At 37.8% G+C, this 12,350-nt stretch overlaps 2 protein-coding genes, 1 long non-coding RNA gene and 3 other non-coding genes across 8 annotated transcripts in view; 5 read left to right on the top strand and 1 right to left on the bottom strand.

Moving 5' to 3' along the window:
• Positions 1-2,012: 2,012 nt before the first annotated feature.
• LOC106025550 (uncharacterized) lies at positions 2,013-3,994 on the bottom strand. The gene is made up of 2 exons (XR_001199150.2): positions 3,879-3,994; positions 2,013-2,232 (listed from the first exon to the last, which is right to left on the bottom strand). It is a non-coding gene; the product is annotated as an uncharacterized LOC106025550 (long non-coding RNA).
• On the top strand, positions 3,975-9,962 carry Rabggtb (Rab geranylgeranyltransferase subunit beta). 2 transcript variants are annotated; one of them, XM_003479086.5, is made up of 9 exons: positions 3,975-4,077; positions 5,086-5,193; positions 5,650-5,847; positions 6,444-6,549; positions 7,220-7,272; positions 7,368-7,478; positions 7,959-8,084; positions 9,217-9,366; positions 9,631-9,962. In XM_003479086.5, exons 1-9 carry the CDS (start codon positions 4,075-4,077, stop codon positions 9,769-9,771), a joined length of 996 nt encoding a protein of 331 aa, XP_003479134.2. In that variant the 5' UTR covers positions 3,975-4,074; the 3' UTR covers positions 9,772-9,962. The 2 variants fall into 2 exon arrangements, with proteins under 2 accessions (XP_003479134.2, XP_063114232.1); XM_063258162.1 differs by lacking the exon at positions 3,975-4,077 and adding an exon at positions 4,107-4,130.
• Positions 4,888-4,966, top strand: LOC111754319 (small nucleolar RNA SNORD45). Its single transcript, XR_002789022.1, has one exon. It is a non-coding gene; the product is annotated as a small nucleolar RNA SNORD45 (small nucleolar RNA).
• LOC111754318 (small nucleolar RNA SNORD45) lies at positions 5,366-5,448 on the top strand. The gene has a single exon (XR_002789021.1). It is a non-coding gene; the product is annotated as a small nucleolar RNA SNORD45 (small nucleolar RNA).
• LOC111754320 (small nucleolar RNA SNORD45) lies at positions 5,952-6,023 on the top strand. The gene has a single exon (XR_002789023.1). It is a non-coding gene; the product is annotated as a small nucleolar RNA SNORD45 (small nucleolar RNA).
• Positions 9,963-10,103: 141 nt separating the features above from the next.
• Positions 10,104-12,350, top strand: part of Msh4 (mutS homolog 4) — a 70,364-nt gene continuing 68,117 nt past the window's right edge. For both annotated transcript variants that reach the window (XM_063258142.1, XM_063258138.1), the window contains exon 1: positions 10,104-12,314. In XM_063258142.1, coding sequence (XP_063114212.1) covers positions 12,302-12,314 — 13 coding nt within the window. In that variant the 5' untranslated portion in view covers positions 10,104-12,301. The remainder of the gene's footprint in view (positions 12,315-12,350) is intronic.

Genomic DNA, 12,350 nt, shown 5'->3' with positions numbered 1-12,350 from the left:
AATAAAATCCAAGGAAGCAAGAAATTTGGGAGCAAAGGTTTTATTTCAGGCCTGGCGACACAGCCTCCTCAGGATTGACCCAGAGACTGCGCGCCTAACAGACTAAGGGAGGGATATTTAAAGCTAAAAACTGCAAAGCTGTAAAGCTGTTGACTTAGTTCTGATAACATCTGGAACTCCTGGTGCATTCCGCTACTCCTACCCTGCGTGGTTAAACATTATCTCAGAATAGCACACCTGCAATAACATGCAGAAAGAGGGTAGGGGAGTTAATTATCTTGGAGCAGCTTGCTAGCAATAACATTCGGAAAGGGGTAGGGAGTTACAAGAAGCTGAAACTTAAGCTTTTACAAGGATTAGAAACTTAACCCTATTGAGACGGCACATACAGAACAAGACGGAAGGAAGCGCATGGGTTAGAGTTAGGCCAACAATTTTCAAGGTGGTAAAATTATGATGCACAGAAATACAAAATGAGCATAGTAAAAATTTAACTTAGCTGGGTGTGTACCTGGAGGCTGAAACTGGAGAATCACTTGATCTCACAAGTTCAAAATCAGTCTGGGCAGTTTAGCAAAGTCCGTATTAAAACAAAACAAACAACAAAAATAATAAAAATACATTTGCCTCATTGATCAAAGAGGGAACCAATAAGATTTTAAACCAATTTCCAGCAACTAGTTTAAAGCTTAAAATCTAGGTAATCTCAAATTCTTCTTTTAACAAAAAAATGATCTTCAAAATATGTTTATATTTCATAAAGGACACAATTTTTAAAATTGGATTCAATACCCAGATTTTTCCTTTAGGTTTCTTTTAAATGGCTTTAGAAGTCTACTTTTTCAATATCTGCATCATATATATAGAGAGAGAGTTCCTTTTATTGCTGGAGATACTTAGTCATGAAACTTTCAATGTCAAGATTTTGGATGAGATTTTATTTGCTTGATGTGAATCAGTCAAGAGCAGAGAAGTAAGGAAATCAGAAATCACAAAATAGAACAGACGTGTGTGTGTGTGTGTGCATGTGCGTGTGCGTGTGCGTGTGCGCACGTACACATGCAAACACACTGAGGAATCAGTCCTAAGATCTTGTACAGGCTGAGTACTTTTGAACACTGAGCTACATCCCTGCCTGAAAGTGCATAATTTTAAAGTGAAATATGAAGTATGTAATATCTTGTTCCTACCTGTGCTGCCTCACAAATAAGTTTTTACTATGTTCAATCAATTCTAAAGTCCATATTTTTCATATTAATATCTTAGAAATCTGGATAAGCTCTATGTTAACAGCCATTGGCTATTTCTTCACACTTATAATTGATGGCATCATAAATGAAATGTATTTTTGTGTCATGGAAATGCTATTCCATGACATAATAAAAATATTAAGGGAGATGATACATAGCTTAGATAAGAATATTAATGAAACTATGTCTAGCATTCCAGGTTACAATTCAGGCTTTGAATACAATTGTTAAATGAATCTCAGGTTGGCCATGAACTCAAAATCCTTCTGCCTCAGCCTAAGGCAGAACTAACCCTAAAAGAAACTATTTTCCTTTACAAAATAATAGGTATGTCTCTGGGCCTAAGGTATGCAAAGGTAAACAAAGGAGATATAGCACTGAACAAGAGAAACATTGTATAGAAGTAAACCAAGGGTATAGGTTTTAGTGGTTGTGTGTGTGTGGTACTACAGATCTAATCCAGGAGCATTCTACCACTGTACTACATCCCCAGCCTGCCTGCTTTCCTTGCTCTCTCTCTCTCTCTCTCTCTCTCTCTCTCTCTATATATATATATATATATATATATATATATACACACACACACACACACACACACACACACACACACACATATTTTCCTTTCTGCTGAACCTAGTCTTGTGATCCTCCTTCCTTACCCTCTGGAGAGCAGGGATTATAGGCATGTGTCACCATACCAGCACACAAGAATCATCTTAAATTTTCTAACAGTCACAGTAGAAAAAATATATACAGGTGAAATCAGTCTTAAGAATATATTTTAGATAGCTCAATTTATCCACAGGGCATTTCAACAAAATATACTTTTTTTTTTTACACTTTTATACTTTTAAATGATTAACATTTTACATTCCGCCTCTCTAAGTTTCCAAAACAGGGTGTGCATTTGGAGCATATTTCAATTCAGGCTGGCCACAATTCAAGTGGCACAATTCAGGTGACTCTCTTTGGCATTTCAGGTCTACAGAGAAAGATAAACGTGCAAATCAGCATTAGTGTTTTGTAGGTACCTCTCTTTAGAAGGGGGATTTTTTGTTGTTGTTGTTCTTTGAAGACACAAATTGTATCAAACTCCAAACCTACCAGAATATTCAATAAAAAGTAACCATTATTATTTTATGGTGCTGGAGATCAAATTCAGGGCTTTGTGCATGCAAATGTACATGATCCACCCATGATCTAACCGCACCAGCTTCCATGTCTCAACAATTTCAGCTAAAATACATGCTGGCAAACTATGTTCTATTTTCCAGCTTTTCTAGCTATACCTTCATGACAACCAGAAAGCCAGGTTCAAATTTAGACTGACTGGAATTCTTAGGAGTCCCACACTGGAAAACTGCAGAGTAGAATCAGCTGTCTCTTGGGGTGTCTCCATCTAGTCCCACTCCTGGCATCTATATCACAGTAGGGTGTAAGCCTATGTGGATATCTCAGACTATACTCGAAGCTCTTCGGATACCGAACTTAGAGCACTTGTGGAAGTGAAATATGGAGCCATTTGTGTAGGGAACTCCAGGTAGATGAGAGTTTATGATCAACAATCATTACAGGAAGAAAAAATGATCCCAAAAAGATAGTGTGATATAAAAAAGGAAATAGTTAAATAAATTAATGAACTTATAGGTAAAAAAAAGGGCCCATATTGATGATAATAAAATAATGTTTATGTTAGGACAGTAAACTAAACTACTAGAAAAAAAAGTTAAAAAGAGGGTGACTGGAGTGTTCCAAAGTTCTTATGTTGTGGACAAAGAGAGTTCTATTAACTTTAGATTTTCTTTTTCAGTCCTAGGGACTTTTAAAATGAAGGCCTTCACATTCAGCTATATCCACAGTTTTTTAAAATTGATTGATTTATTAAGCCCGGGCCTTTTCACTGAGCTGCATCTTCAGCCCTGTTTTAAAAATTTTATTTTGAGACAGGATCGCGCTAAGTTGCTCAAACTGGGTTCAAAGTTGCCATTTTGCTTGCTTCAGCCTCACATAGTTCTGGGATTAGAGACGTGGAGTACACCAAACTAACTTCAGAAATTTTTAAGTATACAAGGTAAATTTCAAAATAGTCACCAAAATAACAGAATTGTAGTTTGTAACTTATAAATTCAAATACTTTTAAATAGAATGAACCCCGATTTTAAACAGGAAAAATCATCAGAATTATAAAGATGATGAAATCCATAATCATAATACGATCAACATAGTCCACGTTTCATTATGTAAATAGTGCTTCTCCAAATCATAAAATAACACTTTACAGGATGCCAATTCTTTTTTAATAGGTGGTCAAAAACACAAGTGTAAAAGATAAGAACACGTTAATGAAAATAGCTAGCATCTTGGAATTCTGCAGGAAGTTCCCAAAATGCTTTATTCAAAAAGTAATTTCCAAATATTTTAATTACTGATAGCACGGTCTCAGGGACAGAGGAAACAAAAGTAGCGTGAAAATCCCCTTACTCTAAAAATGCTTATTTTGAACACTTAGTATCCAGAAGCAGGCATTCTACTAATTAACCCCCCCCTTCCCGCCTCCAAACTACAGAGTGCCAAAAACTATTTTTTAACCGCATTTGAAAATTTACATGTTACTTAAAACTGACTTACATAAAAAAGGTTGAAAATGGGCGCAGGCAGCGAGGACACCTATGAGAAATCCTAAGGGTCCTGCTTCGCCCTTCAGGCGAGAATGTAGTCAGCTATGCCTGGCGTGGAAGGGCCCTGAGGAGGGGCGTCTGCGCAGGCGCGCGGCTCCTAACTTTACCCAGGGGCTTGCTGGGTTCTGTCTCTTTGGCTCTGCGACATGGTGGGTATAGGTTGTCCTTTTGGAGCTGTCCGAAGGGGTACAGGAGAGACAAGGTGGTGTGCTGTTGAGTGCTTTGGTCGCCATATACAGTTGTCTGCTGAGTATTAGAGAGTGATTAAATTAAGACGCGGGCCTTGGAATGTTTGTGAGAGCTCGGAGAATGTATTACTCAGCGTTCCCTGCAGAGCTCGCCGCCTTAGTAGCGGCTTCTAATTTTGTGTAGGCTTCTTCCTTTTGGGCGGGCCTGCTAGGATTTAGCGGTCCGATTTCTTAATCCTAAAAAGCCGAGGCTGATTCGTTACTTATCCCATTCTATACATATATAGCTTTAAATATTTTACTTACATTTGATTTTTGGCTCAAGGAAATCCAAAAGTCATTAGTAAAAACCTCTGGGTTGAAGTCTGTAAATTTTAAATTGGATCGCCCGGAAATTTGCTGCCCGGTCATACTTGTTAATCGTGAGGATCTACTTAGTAACTGCAGTGTACTTTTAGTTACGAAGATGTAGGTGCGTGAAAACCAGATCAGTACCTGTAGCAAATACAGAGCCTCTGGTTAGGGCGAACATGGGAGCCAAGACTGCTTACTGGTAACTTGTAATTTAGAGGGAGCACAGAAGTTCCCGTGGAACCTGATTTTTTATAAGCCGAAATTTGTCTGCAAATTTTGGCTAGTCAGACCAAAAATAAAAATTTCCCTTTTTTTGTGCGTTGTACGACATACTAACTTATTGGTAAGCTTTGATACTTTATAGTGTTTATTTAACTGACTGAAAGAATAAATATCAAATGCAGGTGGTAATTTTTGGGTCAGTGATGAGATGGCATGTATTCTGAATCTAAAGTTGATTATTACTGCTTTAGCTCTAGAATTACTCTGAGACCTGAAAAATACCTGAATTTGGTTAAGTATTAGTACATTTAACTGCTTTTTTCCCGTGTGTTGAATATATGCTAAGAAGCAGGATATAAAATGTGGCTAAAACACATCTTTTTATTTTGAAAGGGCACGCCACAGAAGGATGTTACTATCAAGTCTGATGCACCCAACACCCTTTTACTGGGGAAACATGCGGATTATATTGCATCCTATGGGTCAAAGAAAGATGATTATGTATGTATAATTTTATATTAAAAAGCTTCTCGTAAAAAGAGGTATAAGCAGTAGGGCAATATTTATGTACTGATCTTCCCAGTAATTAGAGGCATTGCCAGAGCAGAGGGTAGATCAGGATTTTGGGATACAAAATTGGTCCCTGTCTTTATAATTGGGGTAATACTTTCAAGGTCAATGATGTATTGGCATGTATTATCTGATTTACTGCTGATGTGTAATAACACTTTAGCTCTAGAATTACGCTGAGACCTTGAAATGAGTTTACCTGAAGTTTAAATACTTAATAACTTTCTTTTCTGGGAGAGTCTTAGATTATTTTGCTTAACTCATTTTTCTCTGGCTTTTGGTCGATGTTAAGCTCTATTTATAGTAATGCTAAGTTTGTAACTTTGAAATATGAAATATGTCTTGTCAAAAATTCAAAGTAACCCATTTAAGAAATTACTATTTTAGGAATACTGCATGTCTGAGTACTTGAGAATGAGTGGCATTTATTGGGGCTTGACAGTAATGGATCTCATGGGACAACTTGATCGCATGAATAGAGAAGAAATTCTGACCTTTATTAAATCGTGCCAACATGAGTGTGGTGGAATAAGTGCCAGCATTGGGCATGATCCTCATCTTTTGTACACTCTTAGTGCTGTCCAGGTAACTTTCAAATTCTGTCTTGATACTGTTTTCTGGGAGTCAGGAGTTGAAATTGTATTAGGAAGAGGACAGAATAAATTTTGTTGATCAAGCCTGTTCTGCAAGGTCAGTGATGTCATGGCATGTATTAGCTGAATGTGCAGTTGATGTGAATTCTGAAATTACCCTGAGACCTTGGCGAAGTTAGTTTAATTACCTTTGATATATGAGACTTGGAAATAATTGGTTTTATTTTGATATTAATGGATGTACACATTATGGTTTAAAAATCCAAGTACTGGGCCTGGGTATGTAGCTCAGCGGCATAAGCGCCTGCCTTGCAAGCAGACAGTCGTGAGTTCGATTCCCGGTACCGATAAAAAGGAAAAAATAAAAAAAATCCAAGTACTTTAGAATGCCAAGTTTATATGTAGAAAAATGCTTTAAATGTTTGGAAATATTGCTAAAATGTTTTAATTTTATTGAATAACCATATAGTCTACATATTTGAGAATAGCTGACAATATTAAACTGAAGTGTTTCCTTTGACAAGTTAGCATAGCAATAGAATGAACTTGAAAAGTTATTTACTAAATTACTTGTCTTTCATATTACAGATTCTTACTCTGTATGATAGTATTAATGTTATTGACGTAAATAAAGTGGTGGAATATGTTCAAAGTCTACAGAAAGAAGATGGTTCCTTTGCTGGAGATATTTGGGGTAATGTCAGATTTAGTCTTTGCTACCCTAAATTTAATACTAAAACGTTCTGGCCTTGGTAGTGACCAGTTGATGAGCAGATTTAAGTTTTTCATCTTTTCAGGTCCCACTAAGCAGCTGGTCTAACTGGAGTTAATGCCCCAGCATGCTCTGTGGTAGTTATAGCAGCATACAGGAGCACTGGAACAGAGGGGCCAATCTAAAACATACGGTAGGTGAAATATTTTCCCCGCATATTGGGTAACTTTAAAATTAAACATGCTAAAAGGGAAAAATAAAAAATTTTTACAAAATTACTATTTGATGGAGAGAGTGACTCAGATTTTATTTGGTAAATGTAGATAATCTCTGCTTTAGGGCTGAACACAGTACAGGCCAGAGAGACCAGCTGCTTCATGGGATGTGAAAATCTACTTTTATAAAATAGGGTAAGTTTATTTATGTTATTAGAAATTAACTAATGTTTCGCTTCAGTTTCTTAACTTTCTGATATAATTGTAAGTTTGAGATTATTTGCAGTTACTTTTGACAGTTTTCTGCTAGTTTCTTTAGGGATAAAGACATCTGAGATTGTGCTTCCTAATGTGATAGTTGCATAAGTTTTTTTTAGGAACTTGCAGTATGAATGATCAGAAGACTAGTAACATGTATGTTGACACTTTCATTTTAGGAGAAATTGATACAAGATTCTCTTTTTGTGCGGTGGCTACCTTGGCTCTTTTGGTAAGCTTTGATAAATTCTACATTGAAATGATTTCATCATCCATGAATACTCTGGAATTTAGTGGGGTTTTTTTTCCCCTCCCTTTTGTTTATAGGGCAAGCTTGATGCTATCAATGTGGAAAAGGCAATTGAATTTGTCTTATCCTGTATGAACTTTGATGGTGGATTTGGTTGCAGACCAGGTTCTGAATCTCATGCTGGACAGGTAATTTATAGAGATTATTAATGTAAAATAGACTGTGTTTGTAGTAAATTTTACTGTGTGTGGGATAGTACCGAAAAATTGTGTAATTGTTACTTAAGGAAATGTTTTTATAATATACATTACCCTGTTAAGTACTTCTGACACAAGCAAAGAAAACTAGGATAATAGTTAACCGAAATAACTTTGGGGGAGGCAGCTAAACCCCCACCCACCCCCACATCATGCTAGACAGCAGTCTTGACACCACTGAGCCACATCCTAGCTCTCTAGTGATGTTCATTTAGGTGAATTCAGTTCTAGCCTTGTCTGCTCTATGAGTAAGCAGATCTTAATGTCAGAGAACATAGGTAAACAGTTTTGAATAAGCTGTGAAGAGATTCTGACCATGTTTAAATACAAAATAGCTTTAGTAATTGAATAGTTGTTACCACCTTTACTTTCAAGAAACTATACACATGTACTTTATGTCTGTAATTTTAGATCTATTGTTGCACAGGATTCCTGGCTATTACTAGTCAGTTACATCAAGTGAATTCTGATTTACTTGGTTGGTGGCTTTGTGAACGACAGTTACCCTCAGGTGGACTCAATGGAAGACCAGAGAAGGTATTGTTTCTTAGCTGTGCTCTGTAGCACTTAGCTTTCTAACCTTTGGTAATTACTACTTTATCTTCACATTTTATGACTGTTCTTGTATATTGAGTTTTTCTCCCTTCCTCAATGAAGCATTCCACAATGTCAACTCTTGGAAAAAGTAGAACCTTCCTGGTTGAAATGATTGTGGATTCTGGTATCCCATTTCCATAAGTTCACTACTGGGTGCTCTACCGCATAGCTGCACCCTCTTTCTCAGCCTTGTGTTTTGTTTGAGCCAGGGTCTTGGAAAGTTTTCCAGGTTTGCCTTGTGTTTTTTGGACTTGGAAATGAGAAGCTCTTTGCAAACCTTTTAGTCACACATTAAAGGTTTGAAAACTGAGACTAGTGGCTTTACTTTTACACGTGCTGTATATGTCTATTATAGCTCTGAAAACAATTGATTTTACCAAATAATGGACTTTTTAAAAAGCTAGGCAGTTTTTTTAAAAACCCAACAGTTAATTGAGGGTTACTAATTTTTCTTCATGGCCTCTGTCCCATGAATTGGGACATGTTATCTGAGCTCGTGTGTCTAATTGTAAACTTTGCTTTCTCAATATGTATTTTGAGTACCTTAATGAGTAGGAAAATGGTGTCTAGATAGGATCTGATGTTTTTTAAATCCTGCAGAACTGTCAAAATTGCTTTAATGTGCTTGTGAATTTTTCAGGGCTCATTAACATGGAGAGCACTAGGGTATCATGTACACATGATCGCATTGTGAGGACCCAGGTTCTTGGCAAATTTCAAGTAGGTGCTACATGCACGAGAGTAACAAGTCCTTGTTGCTACCCTTAGGAAACAACATATGCCCATGGATTTCATGAACTGCTATTAGCCTGAGTTGTAAAGGGCTGAGTCAGGCATTAGCGGGGGTGCTACTCACTGAGTACCTGAAACAGCAGGGGCACCTATGACCTTGACATGGGCATTTTTTTTGCCAATCATCTATCTGGGCAAACGTTAGACACTTCATGTTCGTCCTCTTCCCCCTGTTTGGATATGAGATTAGATAGAATTTAAAATTATTTTTCAGCATAAGAAAACAAAGGAATAACATTGTGGCAACATTGGTGACCTTTCTCCCCCCCCCCCCTTTCAGTTGCCTGATGTGTGCTATTCATGGTGGGTTTTGGCATCCTTAAAGATAATTGGAAGGCTTCATTGGATTGATAGAGAGAAACTGCGTAGTTTTATCTTAGCATGTCAAGATGAAGAAACTGGAGGTTTTGCAGACAGGCCAGGAGACATGGTAAGTGTATTTCTGATAAGTTTGATTAAGTTGATTTTTTTCAGTGATGGGTTACTTTCATGGTTCTAGTGATTTGCAGAAGTGGATGTGGTGTAGTTTGGTGGGCCATGCAAGTGTTGCTTTGAAAAGGAGTATTTACCATTACTTCCATAGTAAAATATGAAGAAATTTATCACCTATTGCCAGAAATACTTAGAAATGGTTTTTTTTTAATAGTTGTCTTCATTTCTTAGTAGTGTAAATCCTTTTGTTTTTCTTAAATAGGTGGACCCATTTCATACATTATTTGGCATCGCAGGATTGTCGCTTCTGGGAGAAGAACAAATTAAACCTGTTAGTCCTGTTTTTTGCATGCCTGAAGAAGTGCTTCAGAGAGTAAATGTTCACCCTGAACTAGTGAGCTAGATTTGTTGATAGATGGAGAAAAGTATGTGTAGTAGTTTTTGCCATCTTAACGTTTCTGTTTTTAAAGTGCTTACTGAACCTAAAAATGTCTACTGTTGTTAATATTTTGTATATTGTGTTAAATTAATTTGAATAAATTATATAGTTATACATATTGTAAAATAAATTATTGTATTTTCAGCTTTTGTGAAGTGCTGTTTTGAGTATTTTCTTGTACATGTGTTTTATGTCTGCTTAGCAAACTTAGGGACTTGGGTTCTTTCTGCTTTTCTTTCCCATGTATTTCTTCAGTGTTCTATGAAAGTAAATGTATTAAGTTGGTTTTTGTCAAAAGTGTCACTGGTAAAAGTGGATAAATCCCATATATGAATTAAAACATGGGCAGATATGGGAATAATTTATAGGTTTGCCTATAATTACTCTGGGTTAGTGACAGTTAAGGTAAATGGCAGTGTACCATCTTGAATAGCTTTACAGTTTTCGACCTCAGAGCATTTTATTGAGTGTCACAGAAGAGGTGGTCCTCCCAGTAATGAAACAGTTTTCCATTGCCACAACAGGGACTATCAAAAAGAAATCTATGATTTTGTAGTCTGTACCTTATTGGAAGTTTACTAGAAATTGAATCCAGGGAACTGCCTTCTCTGCTTCATGCCTCCACCCAGAGTCTGATCCTACCATGCCGGACAGCCACAGAGATGCTATTTTGTGATAACTGTTTGCTCACAAGACATAGATAGGCACGCAAACCTTACTATACTTAGAAATGTGAGTGGGTAAAAAGCTGGTTGGAGATTTTTTTTAATGTAGTGGTAAGCTGCATTGAGTTGGGCTTTCCATGTGTCTGGGGGTAGCCAGTAGCAGATCCCTGGGGAGAGAGGGCCGGATGTGGGCCGTACTTCCGCCCGTCTGCGCCTGCGCGCTTGCGCGCCGTCTTCCCGCCCTTTCTGTGGGCCGGTACCCGCTCGCCTCGCGGCTCGCTGAGGGCCCTCGGCCTGGGCCAGGAGAAGCTCTGGAGATGCAGAGACCAGAGGGCTCCTCCACCACCCCGTCGGCCCCGGCAGCGGCAGCGTCTTCCTCGTCGTCCGGAGGGGCTCCCCCACAGCCTCCGCGCCTCTCTCTCCGGCCCCTGGAAGTGCCTGCCCACCGCCCTTGTGCGTGGGTCTCAACATCCTCCATGCCAGGCTCGTCCGGGGCCGCGGGCGATCGCAGCGCCAGCAGCAGTGGCTGCCCGGGTCTTTCTAGGAGCTGCCGGGCGCCACCAGGCAAGGATAGGGCTGGAGGCGGGGTCCTCTTAGCCGCCAGCTGCAGCCGCAGAGAGCTTGAAATGCAGTGGTACCTTGATTCATGAATGATTTTATTGGTTTGCAAACAGAAGCTTTTGGCAAAATTTTGTTTTTGCTTACAAACTCAACATGGAGAAATGGCCATATTTCCTACACAAACATGAATGCAGTGTGTTTTCCAAATTGTACAACAAACATTGTGAGTCAAGGCACATATTTGCCATCTAGCCCTTACTAACCCTTGGTACAGGAGAAGAATCAGGGTTATATATGAAGATTTGAGAGTTGTTGGGAAATACATGGAAATATAAAGCAAGAGAACAGATTTGCTCAGAGAAAATATACTGATTCATGAGAGAAAGTTTGAAAGTATAGAACCCTGAAAGCCAACAGTAAACAAGATCACAAGTATTGTATCTCGAAAAGGAAACCATTAAGTAGTTTCGAGAATCAAGGTATATAGTTGTTCAAAGGAAAAAAAAAAGAGCCCCCAATTTTCCCCCCAAGACTTACACAGAACACTGGCATTTTGAGTGCCTTGTTTTAAAATTTTAGCAATGTTTTAATATGGGTAATTTATCTTACCAGTTACCTAAAAAGAACTGAAGCTAAATTGAGCCTGAAACTGTTTAAAATACAATTTGCATGGCAGAAGTTTCAATGAAGAAGTCAGTGGAGGAAAGGGAGGTTAATAATTACTATACAAATTAAACATGTTTACTATATTTGAAGACTAGAAGGTAATTTGGTTTTTAGCAAAAGTAGTCTTGGTGAACTTGTAAATTCATAAGCCATATTAGCAGATTTTAGTACTAGATTATGTCATTAAGCTTGTCATAATGTTATTAAAAAATCTTTATCAGATTAAGTATAATAAGTAGATATGTTGGGGCTGGGGATTTAGCTCAGCGGCTTAAGCACCTGCCTTGCAAGCAGGTGGTCGTGAGTGAGTTTGATCTCCGGTACCAGAAAAAAAGAAAAAAAAAAAAGTAGATATGTTATAAATATTTCGATTAATACATCATTGTGTAATTTTAATCTTTAAGCATTAATTCTTAAATTGTTCAAATTTAGGTTCCCACTTTGGAAACAAAAGATCTTATGCAGCAAATGTAGTTACATCAAATTTTACTTTTGGTACCAGCTCATCTTCTGCACTAGAAACTAATTGTCCTCAAGTACCTAAAACTCCATTGTCTGCTGGAAATCCTCAGAGATCAGGTTATAAAAGTTGGACACCACAAATGGGATATTCAGGTAAAAATAGATTAATTGCAGTGATTTTTTTTAAAC

Source organism: Cavia porcellus, unplaced genomic scaffold, assembly GCF_034190915.1.
Source record: "Cavia porcellus strain 051 isolate PalLab524CR breed Dunkin Hartley unplaced genomic scaffold, mCavPor4.1 scaffold_1, whole genome shotgun sequence".
Lineage (NCBI taxonomy): Eukaryota > Metazoa > Chordata > Mammalia > Rodentia > Caviidae > Cavia > Cavia porcellus.
This window is presented reverse-complemented; position numbering and strand designations above follow the sequence as displayed.